The sequence below is a fragment of the Erythrolamprus reginae genome, chromosome 2 (assembly GCF_031021105.1).
Source record: "Erythrolamprus reginae isolate rEryReg1 chromosome 2, rEryReg1.hap1, whole genome shotgun sequence".
Taxonomy (NCBI): Eukaryota; Metazoa; Chordata; class Lepidosauria; order Squamata; family Dipsadidae; genus Erythrolamprus; species Erythrolamprus reginae.
In genome coordinates, this window is record NC_091951.1 from 9,566,778 (window position 1) to 9,589,331 (window position 22,554).

Sequence of the window (22,554 nt, forward strand, 5' to 3'; positions counted from 1 at the left end):
CATTGATACAGTTTTTGTTTCACATTCCAACATAAATAAACCAATTAAACCACTTAAGATCAGAGCTATATAGAAAAGAACATAAAAGTGAACTTTTCATAGAACTTTTCTGAAGATGCTAGAATTCACCTGCTTTTTGTTTAAAAATAATTATTTACTCTATCCATAAATTTTGGATTCCTCCTTTCTGTAGAACTTCATTGTATGTTACTAATAATAAATTTTTAAAGACATTTTGCAGTTCTCTATAGCATTCCCCCGGGATACCATCCAGACCTGATATTGGGTTTTTTTGTTTATGAATTTCATTTTTCAATTCAGACATTATAATTTCATCATCTAGGATTTCTTTTTCCAATTGAGTTATCTGTTCTATATTTGTATCTTGCAAATAGTTTTGTATGTCCTTTTCTTTTATTTAATATTTTCTGTATAGTTTACCAAAGTATTTGATTATGATGTCCTTTTTTCCCTCTATCCCTGTTTTAATATTAACATTTTCATCCTCCAATTGGTTTATATATTTATTCTCTTTTTCTTTCCTTTGTTTATAAGATAACCATCTCCTTGGCTTGTTAGCATATTCAAAATTATTCTGTCTAACCATTTTTATCATTTGTACTACTTCCTCTTGTGTTATTAGGTTTATCTTATATTTAAGTAAGTCTTTTTCATCTTTACTTTTGCTATTTTTGGGGTTGATTTGTAATTTGTACTCCAATTCTCCAATTTTGCTCTGTAATTCAGTGGTTTGTCTATTTGTGATTCTTATATGTGGTGGATTCCATCCCATCTTCTTGACAGTAAAAATTAAATAAATAAATAAATAGTGATGGGTTTTATTTACCTCTGCTTTGGGGTCAGTTTTATGCAATACAAACTTAACATCCAGTCAGCTTCTGAGGACAAACAGGATAAAATTGAAAACATTATTTTGGTTTGTTATGGATAATGATAATAACAATGTGAACATTTTTTTACGATAGTTTACCTTTTGGAGAATCAGATCTCCTGTGGTACATTTTTGCTTTTCAACAAATTAACAAGAGTGCCCAAATTCTGCACAATCTCACAATGGGCTAAAACAAGTTGTCAAAATTAGAAGCACCATTTCCACCCCCGTCCCTGTTAAAAGTGGTGTTCCCCAAGGCAGTGTACTAGGACCTACTGTTTTCATTCTCTACATCAACGACCTCTGCAATCATATCATAAGCAACTGTGTTCTTTTTTGCCGATGATGTAAAACTTTTCAATACCACAGACAACACAGCTATTCTCCAAAAAGACCTTGACTTCATCTCAGATTGGTCTAACACTTGGCAACTTCAAATATCATCTAGCAAATGCTCTGTTCTCCACATCGGCAAAAAGAATCCAAACCTCATATAGAATAGAATAGAATAGAATAGAATTTTATTGGCCAAGTGTGATTGGACACACAAGGAATTTGTCTTGGTGCATATGCTCTCAACGTACATAAAATAAAATATACATTTGTCAAGAATCATGTGGTACAACACTTAATGATTGTCATAGGGGTCAAATAAGCAATGAAGAAGCAATATTAATTAAAATCTTAGGATATACGCAACAAGTTACAGTCATACAGTCAACATGGGAGGAAATGGGTGATAGGAATGATGAGGAAAACTAGTAGAATAGAAGTGCAGATTTAGTAGAAAGTCTGACAGTGTTGAGGGAATTATTTGTTTAGTAGAGTGATGGCGTTCGGGAAAAAACTGTTCTTGTGTCTAGTTGTCTTGGTGTGCAGTGCTCTGTAGCGACGTTTTGAGGGTAGGAGTTGAAACAATTTGTGTCCAGGATGTGAGGGGTCAGTAAATATTTTACCCGCCCTCTTTTTGACTCGTGCAGTATACAGGTCCTCAATGGAAGGCAGATTGGCAGCAATTGTTTTTTCTGCAATTCTGATTATCCTCTGAAGTCTGTGTCGGTCTTGTTGGGTTGCAGCACCAAACCAGACAGTTATAGAGGTGCAGATGACAGACTCAATGATTCCTCTATAGAACTGAATCAGCAGCTCCTTGGGCAGTTTGAGCTTCCTGAGCTGGCGCAGAAAGAACATTCTTTGTTGTGCTTTTTTGATGATGTTTTTGATGTTAGGTGACCATTTTAGGTCTTGAGATATGATAGAACCTAGAAATTTGAAGGTCTCTACAGTTGATACTGTGTTGTCTAGTATTGTGAGAGGTGGAAGGGTGGAAGGGTTTCTCTTAAAGTCTACCACCATTTCTACAGTTTTGAGTGTGTTCAGTTCTAGATTGTTCTGGTCACACCACAAGGATAGTTGTTCAACTTCCCGTCTGTATGCAGATTCATCATTGTCTCGAATGAGTCCAATCACTGTTGTATCATCTGCAAACTTCAGTAGTTTAACAGATGGATCGTATGAGATGCAGTCATTAGTGTATAAAGAGAAGAGAAGTGGTGAAAGTACACAGCCTTGGGGGGCACCTGTGCTAATTGTACATATATCTGATGTGATTTTTCCTAGCTTCACCTGCTGCTTCCTGTCTGTTAGGAAGCTTGTGATCCACTTACAAGTGTGTTCAGGTACCGCTAGCTGATTTAGTTTGGTTAAGAGAATGTCCGGTATGATGGTATTGAATGCTGAACTGAAGTCCACAAAGAGGACCCTGGCGTAGGTCATTGGAGATTCAAGATGTTGAAGGATGTAGTGTAGAGCCAAATTAATAGCATCATCTGTTGATCTATTTGCTCGGTATGCAAATTGCAGGGGGTCTAACATATACAAACTAAATAAACAAAATCTGACAAACAACCCGCACACAGTAAAAGACCTTGGAATACTAATATCAAATGACCTAAGTGCCAAAGCCCACTGCAACAATATTGCCAAAAAGGCTTCTAAAATTGTCAACCTGATCCTACGTAGCTTCTGCTCCAGCAATCTCACACACCAGAGCTTACAAAACTTTCGCCAGACCCATCCTCGAATACAGCTCACCTGTCTGGAACCCACACCAAATTTTGGACATCAACACCCTAGAAAAGGTCCAACGATACTTCACCAGAAGAGCCCTTCACTCCACCACTCGAAACAGAATACCCTACGAAACTAGACTTACAATCCTGGGTCTAGAAAACTTAGAACTACGACGCCTTAAACATGATCTAAGTATTGCCCACAAGATCATATGCTGCAACATTCTGCCTGTCAACAACTACTTCAGCTTCAACCGCAATAACACAAGAGCACGCAACAGGTTCAAACTTAATATCAACCGCTCCAAACTTGACTGTAAAAAATATGATTTTAGAAATTGAGTTGTTGAAGCATGGAACTCATTACCAGACTCCGTGGTGTCAACCCCCAACCCCCAATATTTTTCTCTTAGACTTTCCACGGTTGACTTCTCCAGATTCCTTAGAAGTCAGTAAGGGGCGAGCATAAGTGCACTAGTGTGCCTTCCGTCCCCTGTCCAATTGTCTCTCCTATATTTTATATATCTTTTCTCCCATCCATATATCCTTCCTCTACTCTTCATTGATGTATTCTATTCTCATATCTCTTCTTTGATCCCTACCCTGATATTTACTACTACACGTTTTATTCTCCTTAACTTTCAATTTGTATTGGACAAAATAAATAAATAAATAAAATAAAATAAATAAAAACATCCATGATAACTCTTTGAACACATTTGAGACCTCAGATGCTTTGCTGGACATGCTCTCTACTGGAGAAACCAATGTTCCCAACTACAGCTGTGGAAAGAAGGACAACCTTTTGACTCTTATTGATGCAGCTAAAAGGGAGATTTCCATGCAGATGACAACATTATTAGGCAGCTACAAAGTGCTCCAGGTTGTGTGTGTGTGTGTGTGTGTGTGTGTGTTTCTCTATCTGGTAAAGTGAGTGTAGTGGTGGAACCATATCTTCTCCATGGAAACCATTGCTTTTTACTAGGGCCATTTTATGTGTCAGGGCTATGAGTTGGAAATCAAAATATCCAAAGATAATTCACCAGAAGAGCCCTTCACTCCTCTACTCAAAACAGAATACCCTACGAAAGCAGACTATCAATCCTAGATCTAGAAAGCTTAGAACTATGTCGCCTAAAACACAATCTAAGTATTGCCCACAAGATCATACGCTGCAACGTTCTACCTGTCAATGACTATTTCAGCTTCAATCGCAACAACATAAGAGCACTCAACAGATTCAAACTTAATATTAACCGCTCCAAACTTGACTGTAAAAAATATTACTTCAGCAACCGAGTTGTCGAAGCGTGGAACTCATTACCTGACTCAGTAGTGTCAACCCCTAACCCCAAACATTTTCCCCTTAGACTATCCACGATTGACCTTTCCAGGTTCCTTAGAGGTCAGTAAGGGGCGTGCATAAGTGCACCAGTGTGCCTTCCGTCCCCTGTCCAATTGTCTCTCCTTATCTCATTGATCTTTTCTTCCTTTCAAATATGTTCACCTATACTTTTATATCTTTTCTTCTATTCTTTTCTTTATTTATATTATTACATATCTATTCTCTTCAATGTGTATTATGTATTGGACAAAATAAATAAATAAAATAAATAAATAAAGTTTGCATCTTTTGTTTGCCTGTATATTATTGCATTTGAAGCTGAAGTTACTGTTAAAAAGTAGGACATGGTAGCAGATAATTTTGTGTACTATGCTAAAGTCAGACCATAGGTGATGGGTTCAAGGTTGTCCAAGCCCAAAATTTCAAGCCTGGTGACATAAGGCATTCTATTGTGAGCAGAGGAGTGGATTAAATAAATAAATAAGTAAGTAAGTAAGTAAGTAAGTAAGTAAGTAAGTAAGTAAGTAAGTAAGTAAGTAAGTAAGTAAGTAAGTAAATAAGTAAGTAAATAAATAAATAATAAATAATAAATAATAAATAATAATAAATAAATAGATGGATAGATAGATAAATAAATAAACAAACAAATAAACAAACAAAAAACAAACAAACAAACAAATAAATAAATAAATTTATTAATTTATTAATTTGTTAATCAATCTATCTTTCTATCTATCTATCTATCTATCTATCTATCTATCTACTGTATCTATCTATCTTTCTATCTATCCATCCATCCATCCATCCATTTATTTATTTATTATTTATTATTTATTTATTTATTTATTTATTTATTTATTTATTTTAAAAATGGAGAAAGGCAAGGATCAAAGGACCTCTCATGACCCCATCCTCTTTGTTTTGGATCTTTTAAAGTGAGAAGTGACTTTGTGTTCATTCAAAGGATCTTGTGTATAGAAGGATAGGCAGCAATGATGGGAAGCTTGTATTTTGTAAATTTAGAATGAAAGAGTTGGAAGGGAAACTAGAGATCTTCTAGTCCAACCCCCTGCTTTGGCAGGAAACCATATGCCACTTCAGACAAATGGTTATCCAATATCTTTCTTTAAAAGTTCCAGTATTGAAACATTCACAAATTTTGGAGGCAAGTTGTTCTACTGATTAATTATTTTAACTTTCAGGAAATGTTTCCTTAGTTATTTATTATTATTTATTATTATTGTTTATTAGATTTGTATGCCGCCCCTCTCCGAAGACTCGGAGCGGCTAACAGCAATATAAAAAGACAATGTAAACAAATCTAATATTAAAAAACAATCTAAAGAACCCCACTTTAAAGAACCACTCATACATACAAGCATACCATGTATAAATTCTATAAGCCTAGGGGGAAGGGAAATTTCAATTCCCCCATGCCTGATGACAGAGGTGGGTTTTAAGGAGCTTGCGAAAGGCAAGGAGGGTGGGGGCAACTCTGATATCTGGGGGGAGCTGGTTCCAGAGGGTCGGGGCTTCCACAGAGAAGGCTCTTCTCCTGGGTCCCACCAAACGACATTGCTTAGTCGACGGGACCCAGAAAAGGCCAGCTCCGTGTCACCTCCCTGCTGGCCGAAACCAGCCAGGAGGGACACGGATCCAGTAAGCAGGTGGCAGAACTCACAGCTCCAATGGCCTTGTCCACTTCATCAGGCGTCACCAGATCAAACTCTTCCCAGACAGGTGGACAAGTACGTGCCCCAGTCACCTCGACTGACTCGTTGTCAGTCGACTCTTTTATCCAATTGGAGTCGAGGTTCTAAGTTGCTTCTTTCCTTGATTAGTTTTTTGCTTCTTGTCCTGCCCACAGTTGCTTTGGAGAATAGCTTGACTCCCTCTTGTTTGCGGCAGCTCCTGAGATTTATTTATTTATTTATTTATTGGATTTGTATGCCGCCCCTCTCCAGAGACTCGAGGCGGCTAACAGCGACAATAAAACAGTGTACAATAGTAATTTGGTATTGATGATTAAAAATCAATTAATATAAAAACATACATACCATGCATAGAATTGTAAAGGCCTAGGGGGAAAGAGGATCTCAATTCCCCCATGCCTGGCAGTAGATAGTGGAACACTGCTATCATGTCTACCCTAGCCCTTCTTTTCCTCAAACTAGACATACCCAATTTCAGCAACCATTTTGTATATGATCTTAGCCAAACGAATACTATTTTTAAATAGTGAACAAATCGTAGATTCTTGAAAAGAATTCCAACAAATTATCTTACCACAGCCAATAAAACATAAGTGTAGGATCCATAGCATTACTAAACAGTTTATTTTTTTAAAAAAATTGCAGTCTATTAGCAAAAACTTTACAATTTTTACCTTACATTTATGAAAAAAAATGTTTAAAGAGAAATAAGATCCTGGAGATAATTTCCTACTATCTGTAGTATTGATAAAATACCTGTGGTCCTGTCTATTGGCACCTTCAAGGGTGCAAAATTGATATAAGGCCCCAAGAACCAAGACCAATACAATAGTTCCTTCTGAGTAATTTTCCTTTCTTGTCCTTCATCTACAGACAGAATCTTAGCAGCCTAAAACAGTTATGTGCAGCAACATAGTGTAGATACAATCTGTGAAATTTTTTTTTGGGGGGGGGTGTCCATCTTTGCCCTCTTCATGCTTTCTGGGACCGTCTTCTGCCACACGAATCCCAGTGGCCAATTAGGTCCCACAGAGTTGGCCTTCTCCGGGTCCCATCGACGAAACAATGTCATCTGGCGGGGCCCAGGGGAAGAGCCTTCTCTGTGGCGGCCCGGCCCTCTGGAACAAGCTCCCCCTGGAGATCAGAACTGCCCCCACCCTCCTTGCCTTTCGTAAGTTGTTGAAAGCTCACTTGTGCCACCAGGCATGGGGAAATTGACACCTCCCCTAACTACTTGGTTGATGTATGGTTTGATTGGGTTGTGTGATTATTTTATTATAAGGGGTTTTTTTAATTGTGTTTTAAATATTGGATTTGTACATTGTTTATGATTGTTGTGAGCCGCCCCAAGGAGAGGGGTTGCATACAAATCTAATAAATTATTATTATTGTTGTTGTTGTTGTTGTTGTTGTTGTTGTTATCGTTATCATTATCATTATCTCTAGCAATATCTGAGTTTTTTGAAACTTGAAGAATCATCTTAGCTCCATTTCCTGCAAGGATTATTTCAATGCACTACACATATGTCTTTGCATGAAGATCTCACTGATCCTCATGCAAAGACATATGTGGCCCATAATAAGTGATTGTGGATGCTTATGGGTGCAACTCATTACATCATATTAACACTGCTCCCACTAGCCCAATGATGGCGAACCTATGGCACGGGTGCCACAGGTGGCACACGGAGCCATATCTGCTGGCACCAAGCTGTTGCCCTAGCTCAGCTCCAATGTGCATCTGTGTGCCAGTCAGCTGATTTTTGGCTCACAGAGGTGCTGGGAGAGTGTTTTTAGTTTCCAGAGAGCCTCCAGGGGGATGTGGAAGAGCGTTTATACCCTCCCTCAACTTCAGAGAAGACTTTGGAGCCTGGCGAGAGTGAAACACTAGCCTACTGGGCCAACCAGAAGTTGGGAAACAGGCCATTTCCGGCCTCCAGAGGGCCTCCAGAGAGCCTCCACAAGGCAGGGGAAGCTGTTTACACCTTCTCCAGGCACTGAATTATGGGTGTGGGCACTCACGTATGCACGATAGCCAGTAATGGGGAGCCAAAAATTTTACTGCCACACTGTGGGTGTGGCTTATTTTGTGGGTCTGGCTTGATGGTCATGTGACTGGGTAGGAGTGGCTTGCTGGCCATGTGATCAGGTGAGAGTGGCTTGAACAATCATCATTGTTCAAGTGAACTGTTAAGTCCTCAACTTACAACCTCACCAGTGTCGCTCTCTGGGGTGAAAATTTGCTTCGATTTTCCCACACTCTCCTTCCTGGATCACCCCCTGCCTCAGAGTGGGTAGCTAGGCAAACAGGTGCCGATCAGCTGTTGAGAAAAGGGTAGGGAGGAAATGGGCCCCCTGCAACATCTGTTGGTGCTGGTCTCCCTGCCAGTTTCCCAGAAGGAGGAGGAGGAGGATGGGAGGGTGGGATGGTCAGCTGGAGCTGGGCACACAGCTTCATTTTCACCAGTGGAACTGTATTCCACCGCGTCCTGCCTGCTGCCCATCCCTGACGATAGCACTCACCTACACTCTTTCGGCACCTTCAGGAAAAAAGTTTGCCATCACTGCACTAGTCATTCCTGATTATTTGCAGTACTAGCTTTCTCTTGTATTCCACTAGATGTCAGTGTTCCAAATAATGCACCCATAGGTATATTTGGGTATCTATCTATCTATCTATCTATCTATCTATCTATCTATCTATCTATCTATCTATCTATCTATTAGGTTTGTATGCCGCCCCTCTCCACAGACTTGGGGCGGCTCACAGCAATAATAAAAACAATATACAGTAACAAATCTAATATTTATTTGAAAATATCTAAGAACCGGGACAGGGGCTTGTCCTCTGTCCTGGTGCTTCTTGATCTCTCAGCGGCTTTCGATAGGCACTGTTCCTCAATGGTTCTCCTCCTACCTCTCCGGTCGGTCGCAGTCGGTGTTAGTGGAGGGTCAGAGGTCGACCTCTAGGTCTCTCCCTTGTGGGGTGCCTCAGGGGTCAGTCCTCTCCCCCCTGCTATTTAATATCTACATGAAATCACTGGGTGAGATCATCCAAGGGCATGGGGTGAGGTATCATCAATATGCCGATGATACCCAGTTATACATCTCCACCCCATGTCCAGTCAACGAAGCAGTGGAAGTGATTTGCCGGTGCCTGGCAGCTGTTGGGGCCTAGATGGGTGTCAACAAACTCAAACTCAACCCAGACAAGACGGAGTGGCTGTGGGTCTTGCCTCCCAAGGACAATTCCATCTGTCCGTCCATTACTCTGGGAGGAGAATCATTGACCCCCTCAGAGAGGGTTCGCAACTTGGGCATCCTCCTCGATCCAAAGCTCACATTAGAGAAACATCTTTCAGCTGTGACGAGGGGGGCATTCGCCCAGGTTTGCCCTGGTGCACCAGTTGCGACCCTATTTGGACCGGGAATCACTGCTCACAGTCACTCATGCCCTCATCACTTCAAGGCTCAACAACTGTAACGCTTTCTACATGGAGCTACCTTTGAAAAGTGTTCAGAAACTTCAGATCGTGCAGAATGCAGCTGCGAGAGCAATCATGGGCTTTCCCAAATATGCCCATGTTACACCAACACTCCGCAGTCTGCATTGGTTGCCGATCAGTTTCTGGTCACAATTCAAAGTGTTGGTTATGACCTATAAAGCCCTTCATGGCACCGGACCAGATTATCTCAGGGACCGCCTTCTGCTGCACGAATCCCAGTGACTAGTTAAGTCCCACAGAGTGGATCTTCTCCGGGTCCCGTCAACTAAACAATGCCGCTTGGCGGGACCCAGGGGAAGAGCCTTCTCTGTGGAGCCCCCGGCCCTCTGCTACCAACTCCCCCCAGAAATTAGAATTGCCCCCACCCTCCTTGCCTTTCGTAAGCTGCTTAAAACCCACCTCTGCCACCAGGCATGGGGGAACTGAGATATTCTTTCCCCTTAGGCCTTTACAATTTTATGCATGGTATGTCTGTATGTATGTTTGGTTTTTTATATTAATGGGTTTTAATCGTTTTTAGTATTGGATTATTATTGTACGCTGTCTTATTATTGCTGTTAGCCACCCTGAGTCTCCGGAGAGGGGCGGCATACAAATCCAATTAATAATAATAATAATTATTATTATTATTATTGTTGTTGTTGTTGTTGTTTATTAGATTTGTATGCCGCTCCTCTCTGGAGAGTCGATATAAGGTCTCCTGCTGGAGCAGGGGGTAGAATCTGTTAATTTTTCCTATTTTTTCATTCAGGGTGTCAGGCCGAAACCATCATTTTGAGTTGGAGACTTTGGCCTGTCACAAATAGAATAGTACTGTGGGAATTGGTGGAGGCTGGTTGCATGATAGAGAAAAAACACTAGCCACAACTAATTCTTTCCAAAGATTCAAGATCATCTTTTGTTCAGCACAAGCCAGAAGTTTAGGGGAGGATCGTGGACATTGAGGGAACCATGTGACGAACTTGTGGGTGTAGGATGGCAAGGGATGGACATTAACCTGGGTGGAGAACTGTAGAAAGTTAGCATTGGGTTGACTACAGTTTGTAAGCAACATGGCTCTGTCAATAAATTGGACCTTGGAAGAAGGCCAAGGTTTGGTCTCTGATTTACTTCTCAGATGTTAATTGGAATGCTGACACAGGTTTCAGAAAAGCAAAAATTCTCTTCTATTCAATTATCCAAATCATAAATCATAGTGATTTATCTGTTGTATTTATTCTAGGGCACGAGAGACATTTCCGCAAATTTCTTGATGTTTGATGTCAACATTAGACCCAGAAACGATGTTGGTTGGTGCCTGTATCAGAATGTGAAGTTAGTTCTTGATAAAGGGATTGTGTGTTTGTACTTTTTGGCTGATTCTGACAATATCTGAAGCTTCTGTCTGGAAAGAGATTTTTGTGTGTGCCTCACCCTCTCTTCTTTTTCTTTCTTAAAAAGCAGGTGCCCCTGGGAAGGCTCAGTCAGGAACACACAAAAAATGTTGCTGCTACTTCTATTTGTGCCAATTCAATGGACATGCGGATCTGGTGTGATGCACAGAGCCAAATACCTCCTGACTCTGGAGCAGAGTGAAGTGGACCTAGAGAATCATTACAAGCCAGGAGATTATATGATCAGTGGCTTAGTCTCTGAAATACAGACTAGGTTTCAACCATTATACTTTGATAGAAGCCCGTCAACAATATTCTCCACGTAAGTCAATTTTCCTGCATTGCATTAGAGCTACTTCAATAATTTATGTATATATTTTATTTATTTATTTTATTTATTAGATTTGTATGCCGCCCCTCTCCAAAGACTCGGGGCAGCTAACAACAATTAAAAAGACAATGTAAATAAATCTAATATTAAAAATAATCTTAAAACCCCCAATTTAAAGAACCAATCATACATACAAGCATACCATGTATAAATTCTATAAGCCTAGGGGGAAGGGAATGATGACAAAGGTGGGTTTTAAGGAGCTTGCAAAATGCAAGGAGGGTGGGGGCAACTCTGATATCTGGGGGGAGCTGGTTCCAGAGGGTCGGGGCCACCACAGAGAAGGCTCTTCTCCTGGATCCCGCCAAACGACATTGTTTAGTCGACGGGACCCAGAGAAGGCCAACTCTGTGGGACCTAACCGGTCGCTGGGATTCGTGCGGCATAAACTGATTGAATAAATCTAACTGATCTCCCTTTGCTAACTTATTTTTTGATTTTATCTTGGGATCTCTATTGCACTCTGCAGAATGTGAAACTTATTTCAAACATGAAAGTATAAAAATCCAGTGGAGATATTTTTCTCCATCTGCTTTCCATTCAGTTCTATGAGCAGAGTTTGTACATAGACGAACAGAAGAAAGGCATTGTGTTGCTTGGGTATGCAATTTGCTTCTTAATCTCCACCCCTTTTTTCCAACCATTGGTAAAATAAATTCCATGTTTGATCATCTTCTACATCCTCTTTCTGTTTAATTTTCAAAGTAAATCTATACATTTCTGCACAATCTAGTATCTTTTTGACCATCTCTTCATCTTGCGGTATATCTTCATCGTTCAAATATGGAACCAAATGCTAGAAGATGACCATATGAAACTGAAGTAGATTAAAAATAGTATAATCATAGAGTATTTTTGTAATTTTAGAAATTTTAAATGCAATTTTTCTTATTTGTTTAATTAATTGACTTTAACTAGTTTAATTATATTATCAAAATGATATTTTAGAAATAAATTGGAAAAATTTATAGATATGAGAACTCATTTGAGTTATATGAATTATAATATAAAAATGGAAATATAGAGGTAAATTTAATAAGAATGTAGAATATTATAAACTGTATTTCTGTATTGATCTGACTATAGTTATATTTTTTAAAATATCAGTTAGACTTCTATGACGAGCAGAGCAATGGTAGCTCCTTTAAATGTTAAATGTTGTTCGTCTTGTCTGTCTAAAGAAAAACAATAAAAATATTTTCAAAAGAAAAGAAAAGAAACTGATGCAGTGCTAGTTTAACCGACTAAGAGAGTGACTTTTAAATAACATTGTGTGATTTAAAATATTTTATAGCTGTTACCCTTTTTATATGTCAATATGCTGGAATATTGCAAATTGTTTGGAAAAAAGGTTGACTGGGTGTAGTAAATGTATTATCATGGAATGAAAGCTAAATGTTATTTTGCATTTCTTTTTTTAAAATAAGTTTTATTTATACACATATATACATAACACACAAAACAAGACATTTAAAAACATTGGACATTTGTGTAGCAAATCTGTTACATTTCTTATTGAGCTCACAACCTATTACACAACTATTTTTGCATATTATTATAGACAAGTCATATACATTGATCTTATTTATGTGTCTAATCCTATATCTATTTTCCCTTAAGCCATTTATTACCAAGAACTACTACTACTATTATTACTAAATGTACATTTTTTACTTTCTCCTTTTCTCTAGCCAGCAGTAGCACTCACCCCAACATTCATAATAATTTGACTCTTCCTTATATTTTATTTCCAATGTTGGTTTATTCACCTCCACACATTAACACGTAAATGTTATTTTCATTGACATGTTTGTACCTGCAGAATACCAATCAAATTTTATTGGAAATTTTTGCCCTTCCTTTTTGCTATCGAGGACATCAACCGGAAGGGCCACCTCTTACCTAACATCACTCTGGGTTATAAGGTCTATGAAAATTTCTTCAAGGTGGAAATGACTACAGATCCTTTGCTGGATCTGCTTTCAGATGGAGAATCCAATGTGCCCAACTACAGGTGTGGAAGGCAGAGGAACACAGTGGCTGTTATGGAAGGGGCAGAGACTGGCATCTCCATCCAGATTTCAACCATTTTGGGCATCTACAAAATCCCCCAGGTGTGTCTTTCTCAAAGATAGGTTTGAATTATATAACTTTGATCAGAGATCATCTGCAAATCAAAAGCATGGCTTTTAATGTAAATGGTAGGACTTGCATTATCCTTCTTATATTTAAAATACCATCTTCCATTTCTTTCAGATCAGTTATAGTTTTGCTTCTAGGATTCTGGGGGATAAAACATATTTTCCTTTCTTCTACCCAATGCTCCCTGCTGAAGGAGTCCAATACCCAGGGATGGTCAAGCTGCTCCTTCATTTCAAGTGGACCTTGGTTGGTCTTGTTGCTCCAGAAACTGACCAGGGAGAGAGGTTCACAAAGTCAATGTCTTTTTTGATGTTAAGGAATGGCATTTGTACAGTTATATATCAAAGCTTTCCAATGAATGTCGCAGATATGACTTTTGATGTAAAAGAATATAGGAAATGGAGCAAACTCAATGTCTTTGTTTATGGTTCGGAGACTAGTTCATTCTCGTTAGGAATACTAGTTATATATGCGATACTTACACATGTTTCGGAACATGTTGCAGATAAAGTGTGGATCACCACAGTGCAGTGGGATTTCAGTCTTAATTTTATGTTTAGCGGGAATTCCTTCAAATATATTGGTGGCATTTTTTCCTTTCTGCTAAAGAAAAGGAAATGGGCAAGTTATGATGATTTTGATATCTTTGTTGAATCCCTACTTAAGTTTTTAGTGAAAAATTTCAGATGTTCATCTACTAAGGATGTCTTTTCAATGAAAATCAGGAGACGGTGCAAACAGAGAAATGATCTGATTTCTCCAAGGAAAGGGGAGATTGATCAGATCTTGGCTTTGGACAGCTACTTCATTTACCACAACATCTGGGCTGTGGGAAGTGCCTTAAATTCAGCTTACATATCCACATTCCAGAGATCAGTGAGGAACAGCGGTATGAAGATGGAAGCTCCAAGACTGAAGGCTTGGCAGGTATTTCTTTTCCATTGAAACATAGAAACATAGAAACATAGAAGTCTGACGGCCAAGCATCCTACTTGCTTTCCCTACCGCCTGACTGCACTGCTCACCCATTTTGAGACTGTCAGAAATCACTACCCCTAAATCCTTCTCTTCTGAAGTTTTTGCTAACACAGAACTGCCAATACAATACTCAGATTGAGGATTCCTTTTCCCCAAGTGCATTATTTTACATTTGGAAACATTAAACTGCAGTTTCCATTGCTTTGACCATTTATCTAGTAAAGCTAAATCATTGGACCTCTTTTCTTGAAAGACAGGAATTAATTTTGTAAACAGATGCCTTGGTTATTTTTTCTGGGGGGGGAAAAGACAATCCAACCCTAAGTTATCCTGAAACTCAAATCCAATTTATTTATTTATTTTCATTTCATATGATGTCCCCCACTTTTTTTTTTTTTTGCAAAATTTTCTTATTTGATTTTATGTTTTTCAAAGTGATAACTTTAAAATTGATAACTTGATAACACTGCTAACTCGATTCTTCAGCCATTCTTTTTTTGTCAAAATGATGACGTGGTACAAAGCAGAGGCTAACTGAGGGGGTCACTGTAAGAAAAAACTCCAGGAGTTTTCACAATAAAGGAGAAAAACTTTATTGTCAAAAAAAAATACAAAATACAAAAGAAACCCCAACCCCAACGATTATGCATAAAACGGATCCTGGATCAGGCTTGCTGATACTGAGACATTTTGGTTACACAAAGAATCTGAATATACAGAATATCTGTATATTCTTTACCAAAATCGATACCTCCTCCTTCCCCTTTCTATATATGGTGTTGTTTTTGCCAAAAGATATTACTTCATTTTTATATTTCACCATCCCTTTCTGAGTTTTTTCCACGTCATCAATCATTAACATAACCTCCTTAATTATTTTGTTTTTCTGGCTCTTTTTGGAAGTCACTGTGCCCTTATCTTTATTTTAAAACATTTCTTAGAATTTTTATATCAAAATATTTCCCGAAATCAACTTGTTTCTCTTCTCTTGCAGTATTTTGCAACTTTTTCCCGGCAAGGCCTGATTTTTGAAAACAAAGGTTCTTAAGTTTACAGGTTTAGAGTGTTTTCTGAATGTATAGGCCCTAATTTTTTCTCACAGTCACACTTTAGACTATTAGAGACAATTTATTTATTTATTTATTAGATTTATATGCCGCCCCTCTCCGTAGACCCTGGGCGGCTCACAGCAAAAATAAAACAATGTAAAACAAATCTAATAATTTAAAAACACTAAAAAACCCATTATTAAAAGCAAACATACACACAAACATACCATGTGCAAACTGTATAGGCCTGGGGGAGGTGTCTCAATTCCCCCATGTCTGATGGCAGAGGTGAGTTTTAAGACATTTACGAAAGGCAAGGAGGGTGGGGACAGTTCTAATCTCCGGGGGGAGCTTGTTCCAGAGGGTTGGGGCCATCACAGAGAAGGCTCTTCCCCTGGGCCCCGCCAAATGACATTGTTTAGTCGACAGGACCCAGAGAAGGCCAACTCTGGGGACCTAACCAGTCGCTGGGATTCGTGTGGCAGAAGGCGGTCCTGAAGATATTCTGGTCTGATGCCATGAAGGGCTTTATAGGTCATAACCAACACTTTGAATTGTGACCGGAAACTGATCGGCAACCAATGCAGACTGCGGAGTATTGGTGTAACATGGGCATACCTAGGGAAGCCCACGATTGCTCTCACAGCTGCATTCTGCACGATCTGAAGTTTCCGAACACTTTTCAAAGGTAGCCCCATGTAGAGAGCATTACAGTAGTCAAACCTCGAGGTGATGAGGGCATGAGTGACTGTGAGCAGTGAGTCCCGGTCCAGATAGGGCCGCAACTGGTACACCAGGCGAACCTGGGCAAACGTCCCCCCTCGCCACAGCTGAAAGATGGCTCTCTAATGTGAGCTGTGAATCAAAGAGGATGCCCAAGTTGCGGACCCTCTCTGAGGGGGTCAATAATTCCCCTCCCCCAAGGTTATGGACGGACAGATAGAATTGTCCCTGGGAGGCAGAACCCACAGCCACTTTGTCTTATCTGGGTTGAGCTTGAGTCTGTTGACACCCATCCAGACCTTAACAGCCTCCAGGCACCAGCACATCACTTCCACTGCTTCATTGACTGGACATGGGGTGGAGATGTACAGCTGGGTATCATCAGCATACTGATGATACCTCACCTCATGCCCCTGGATGATCTCACCCTGCGGTTTCATGTAGATATTGAATAGCAGGGGGGAGAGGACCAACCCCTGAGGCACCCCACAAGGGAGTAACCTAGAAGTCAATCTTTGACCCCACAATAACACTGACTGCGACCGACCGGAGAGGTAGGAGGAGAACCACTGAAGAACAGTGCCTCCCACTCCCAACCCCTCCAGCCGGCGCAGAAGGATACCATGGTCGATGGTATCGAAAGCTGCTGAGAGGTCAAGAAGCACCAGGACAGAGGATAAACCCCTGTCCCGGGCCTGCCAGAGATCATCCATCAATGTGACCAAAGCAGTTTCCGTGCGGTAGCCAGGCCTGAATCCTGACTGTTGAGGGCCTAGATAATTGGCTTCTTCCAAGGACCGCTGGAGTTGGAGCGCCACCACCTTCTCAACAACCTTCCCCATAAAGGGAAGGTTGAAGACTGGCCGATAGTTGTTAAGAATGGCTGGGTCCAGGGAAGGGTTCTTGAGGAGGGGGCGCACAAGTGCCTCCTTGTAGGGATCCAGAATGGACCCCCTCCCCAGAGAAGCATTGACAATCTCCTGGACCCAGCTCCGTGTCACCTGCCTGCTGGCCAGACCAGCCAGGAGGGAAATGGATCCAGTAAGCAGGTGGCAGAACTCACAGATCCAATGGCCTTGTCCACTTCATCAGGTGTCACCAGATCAAACTCTTCCCAGACAGGTGGACAAGTACGAGGCCCCAGTCACCTCGACTGACTTGTTGTCAGTCAACTCTGTTATCCAATTGGAGTTGAGGTCTGCCTGGATCCAAGCAATTTTATCAGCGAAAAACGTGTTAAAATCCTCGGCACTACTCTGCAAGGGCTCCCCAACTCCCCCCAGGTTAAGAAGGGAGCGGGTCACCCTAAACAGAGCGGCCGGGCGGGATTCCGCTGATGCAATCAAGGCGGCATGATTCGCGCATCTGATACAATCAGGTAATTAGCTCCGCTCTCAGATAGGAATGACTAGCAGCTAGGAGAGAGATTTATTTATTTATTATTTATTTATTATTTAGATTTGTATGCCGCCCCTCTCCGAGATGTTATGGGTGAATAGCACCATTGAAAAGGAATACAGGAAAATAAGAATAAAGAAGCTATCTGCTTTATTTATGCAGCTAATTATACAAAACAGTCAAAAAGTGTAACGAAAGCCCTCAATCTGAAGGGAAATTTGAATGGTTGAAATGTCTTTTATAGCTGAATTATTTTTAGATTAATAAACATCAGTGAAAAAAGAATTGGATTTTTGTCTTTAGAGTATATTGCTGTGATAAAACAGTGGGAGCAGGATTATGATCTTAACTTCTGTCCTTTATAATCATTATTCAGATATTCTTTGACCCAAATATGAAACAAAAAATAAAATCTGTTTTTTGAGCAGAGGGACAGAAATCCCAACCAGGATAGACCAAGGGTGTGTGCATATCTTGTTCAATAACCTTTGACGTCTCTTCAAAACTCTTATTTATCTTATCAGCTTCACCCCTTCCTTCAAAGCTCTCAGTTTTACAATGATTCCATAGAAGGAGTATACTTGGATGAGAAAGGAGACATTACAGCTGACCTGGATATTGTGAACTGGAATGTTTTCCCAAATAGATCTGTCAAGAGAGTGAAATCTGGCAGTCTAATAAAACAGCAATCCCAGGATTTAAAATTTTCCATTGACCAGAAGAGTATCACACAGGTAGAAATGTTGGGCAAATTGGGACTAATATTATTCTAGGCTGCCCTGAGTCTCAGGAGCAGGCAGCCTAGAAATCAATCAATCAATCAATCAATCAATCAAACTTGACTGTAAAAAATATGACTTTAACAATCGAGTTGTCGAAGCGTGGAACTCATTCCTGGACTCAATAGTGTCAACTCCCAACCCCCAACACTTCTCCCTTAGACTCTCCACGATTGACCTCTCCAGGTTCCTAACAGGCCAGTAAGGGGCATATATAAGTGCACTGATGTGCCTATCGTCCCCTGTCCAATTGTCTTTCCTTATCTCATATATCATATATATTCTCTCTTTATCTATCTATCTATCTATCTATCTATCTATCTATCTATCTATCTATCTATCTATTATATATATATATCATACATATTCTCTCCTTATCTCTTATATCATATATATTTTCTCCCTCCCATCTACTTCTCTTCTTTTTTACTTTCTATCATTATATATATTACTTAATGTCTATTCTCTTCCATATATATTGTATATTGGACAAAGAATAAATAAAATAAAATAAAATAAATAAAATAAATCAAAAATAAATCAATAAATCAATAAATCAATAAATCAATAAATCAATAAATCAATAAATCAATAAATCAATAAATCAATATTATTCCACTGAGGGGAGCAAACTCAGTATTGTAATTTGGGGGCAGATGACTGCTTTTAATGTCTTTGAGTTTTCACATTAGCTCATCAGATTCTTATTGGCTATTCAGAGAGCAGAACAAAAATCTTAAATTTTCATACAAACTATTCACTGAGTCTGTGGGATGGAAAGCAGACTGGAGGGAGTCATTTAAATAAAGTGGTTTACCTAGCCAAAGCAAAATGTCCATGCAATATATCCTGGGGGATTATTTTATTTTATGTATGCCACCCATTTCACAATCCAGAATTTTATTTCCTTTTCTCTCCTCAGCCCTTGCCTTCTTCTACCTGTGTGGAAAGCTGTCATCCTGGATTCATGAAAGTAGCTCAAGAAGGGAAGCCCATCTGCTGCTATGACTGTCACCTTTGTGCAGAAGGAACCATCTCTGCTATAGAAGGTGGATGACACCAGAAAATGGGACAGGCTTTGGGGGTGTCAATAGAAGCTTACATTGCTCACAAAAGTTTGTTTGTGACTTTTAAAAACCAATTAATTTTTTGAATAATAAATGAAAAAATAAATCTTTGAGATTAAATCCGAAGGAAGGTATTGAAAGACAAAGGGCCAAAGAAGCCTTGGAATTGGAATAATTGACTGCTAGTGGTACCATTCATTCTTATTTCCCTCTTGAGCAGTTAGGAAGTTATTCTAAGTAATTACTTCAATGCATTCCACAAGTCATTCTAAAACTTATGGGCTAATCATTGCTAGCGAAACAAGCCATAAAACAGGTTATAAATCACATGATCAGTATCTTACATGCCAGAGCCAAATGGGGCGAATCCATCTTGGTGGGACAAAATTGACGCAATCAAAGTGTCTTTTCCATTTCCCCCCCCCCCAGATGTGAGGTAATTAATTAATTATTTCCTCACTCTCTAAAATACTTTAAAATCTCCTCCCTCTGACTTCTTCTAATCGTCTCTGGTGGTGCCTGAAGTGGGGATTAACCCATCTCCAATCCTGCCCATTTGATTCATCTGAACTCGTGTAAGAGCACACAACAGATTTAAACTTAATATTAACCGCTCCAAACTTGACTGTAAAAAATATGACTTCAGTAACCGAGTTGTCGAAGCGTGGAACTCATTACCGGACTCCATAGTGTCATCCCCAAACCCCCAACACTTTACCCTTAGATTATCTACGGTTGACCTATCCAGATTCCTAAGAGATCAGTAAGGGGCGAGTACAAGTGCACTAGAGTGCCTTCCATCCCCTGTCCTATTGCTCTCCTATATCTCCTATACCTCTTCTTCTATTCCTATATCTCTTCTTCTATTCTTTCATTGATATGTTCTATTACTATATCTTCTTTTCTATCCTTTCTTAGATATATTTTACTATGAGTATCTCCTCTATAACCTTCATCATGTATTTTACTGTGTGTGTGTGTGTGTGTGTGCTAAATCCCTCATTGTGTATTGGACAAAATAAATAAATAAATAAATAAATGAATAAATGTCACGTTCTTCTTCTTCTTCTTCTTCTTCTTCTTCTTCTTCTTCTTCTTCTTCTTCTTCTTCTTCTTCACTGACATTCCCCCCTGTTTCTAAATCAGGTAGAATGACCAGTTCTAAATCACTCTCTCTCTCCAAATCCAAGGATTCCCCAGGCTGAAAGGGAGTATACACAACAGGAATTAGAATAGAGATGGTATTTAGAATAGAATAGGGTAGAGTAGAATGGAGTGGAGTGGAGTGCAATGGGGTGGAATGGAGTGGAATGGGGTGGAGAGGAATGGAATAGAATAGAATAGAATAGAATAACAGAATTGTAAGGGCCCTTGGAAGTTGTCTAGTCCAACCCCCACTTAGGGGGGTTGGACCAGTTCAGACAAATGGTTATCCAACATCTTCATAAAAACTTCCAGCGTTGGGAGGAGGGCATGGCCCAGAGAAGGCCAACTCTGTGGGCCCTGACTGGTCGCTGGGATACATGAGGCAGAAGACGGGAATCCTGTACTCATAATTACCTAGCAATCTGGTTCAATCAGCACTGGGTCAGAGCCACCCTGTATGAGTGAGGAGGAAGAGTGGCACCATCGGGGAACTGGAAGGGAATGGCAACCCCTCCCCAGTGACCTAACAAAGAGCTCTTGACAGGCGGCATCAAATTGACATTTGAAAAGGGGAATTTAGTAAAAGAAGTTTCCTAGCTTTCGATTTATTCATAAATGACCAGATGAATCAGGTCTGGAAGCACACACAGAGACCTTGAATCTAACATTTTACCCCTTCCTAGGCTTGAAATAGTGCAGTTTTGGAGGTCCCAATGACAATTTCTCCATGGATTAATGCTAAGGGGTCTGTTGAGTGTTATGATTAATGAGATTTGGGATATAAACAATGCAATAAACATTTTCAATCTAACTGTGCTCATAATGGAAGAACCCTCCTTTACGGTACATTTTAATTTTTCTATTTCAGATGCCAAAAAATGTACCAAATGTCCAGCAGATCAGCATCCAAACATCAATCAAGATGACTGTATACCTAAGATTCATACTTTCTTATCCTATCAAGAAAATCTGGGGATCGTTCTAGCTGCACTTGCCCTGTTTCTGTCTTTGTTAACAGGCTTAGTCTTGGGAAGCTTCATTAAATTCCAAGAAACTCCCATAGTCAAAGCCAACAATCGGGATCTTTCCTACATCCTTCTCATCTCCCTCCTGCTTTCCTTCTTGACATCGTTCCTATTCATTGGCCAGCCAAGGAAAGCCATGTGCCTTCTCCAACAAACAGCCTTCAGCAACATCTTCACAGTTGCCATTTCTACAGTTTTGGCCAAAACAGTCACTGTGGTATTAGCGTTCTTTGCCACAAAACCAGGGAATAATATACAGAAATGGCTAGGGAAGACCTTGGCCAATTCTATCATTCTTTCATGTTCTGGTATCCAAGTACTCTTCTGCAGCATCTGGTTGAGCACTTCTCCCCCATTTCCTGAGTCGGACATGTACTCACAATCTGCAGAGATCATCCTGCAATGTAATCAAGGCTCTGTTGCCATGTTCTACCTTGCCCTTGGCTACATGGGTTTCCTGGCTCTCATCTGTTTCACGGTGGCTTTCCTGGCCAGAAATCTTCCTGGGGCCTTCAATGAAGCCAAGCTCATAACTTTCAGCCTGCTGGTCTTCTGCAGTGTCTGGATATCCTTTGTTCCCACCTATCTGAGCACCAAGGGAAAGTATATGGTGGCTGTACAGGTCTTCTCCATGTTGGCTTCAAGCACTGGCCTGCTAGGCTGCATCTTTATCCCTAAGTGCTACATTATTTTTTTAAGACCAGACCTGAATACAAAAGAACATTTGATGTCAAAATAAAATAGAAATGAACTTGACCTTCCCTCAAATGCCAATAAATAACCTAAAGACACTAATATGTCCTTTAAAATTGTAACAAGAAATATATGTTCACACAAATACTATTTTTAATCAACACATTTCCTCCTTTTTGTATGTGTTTGATTACTAAAAATCTCCTGTTGGAATATTTCTCCCTCGCTCTTTCTCCAAAATTTTGGTTTTTCTTTTGCTTTAC

The 22,554-nt window shown here is 39.8% G+C and overlaps 1 protein-coding gene across 1 annotated transcript; it reads left to right on the forward strand.

Moving 5' to 3' along the window:
• The first annotated feature begins 13,243 nt into the window (after positions 1-13,243).
• LOC139163270 (vomeronasal type-2 receptor 26-like) lies at positions 13,244-22,337 on the forward strand. The gene is made up of 5 exons (XM_070744220.1): positions 13,244-13,405; positions 13,548-14,360; positions 18,106-18,315; positions 19,283-19,409; positions 21,442-22,337. The coding sequence occupies exons 1-5, from the start codon at positions 13,244-13,246 to the stop codon at positions 22,335-22,337; spliced, it is 2,208 nt and encodes a 735-aa protein (XP_070600321.1).
• The last annotated feature ends 217 nt before the right edge of the window (positions 22,338-22,554 follow it).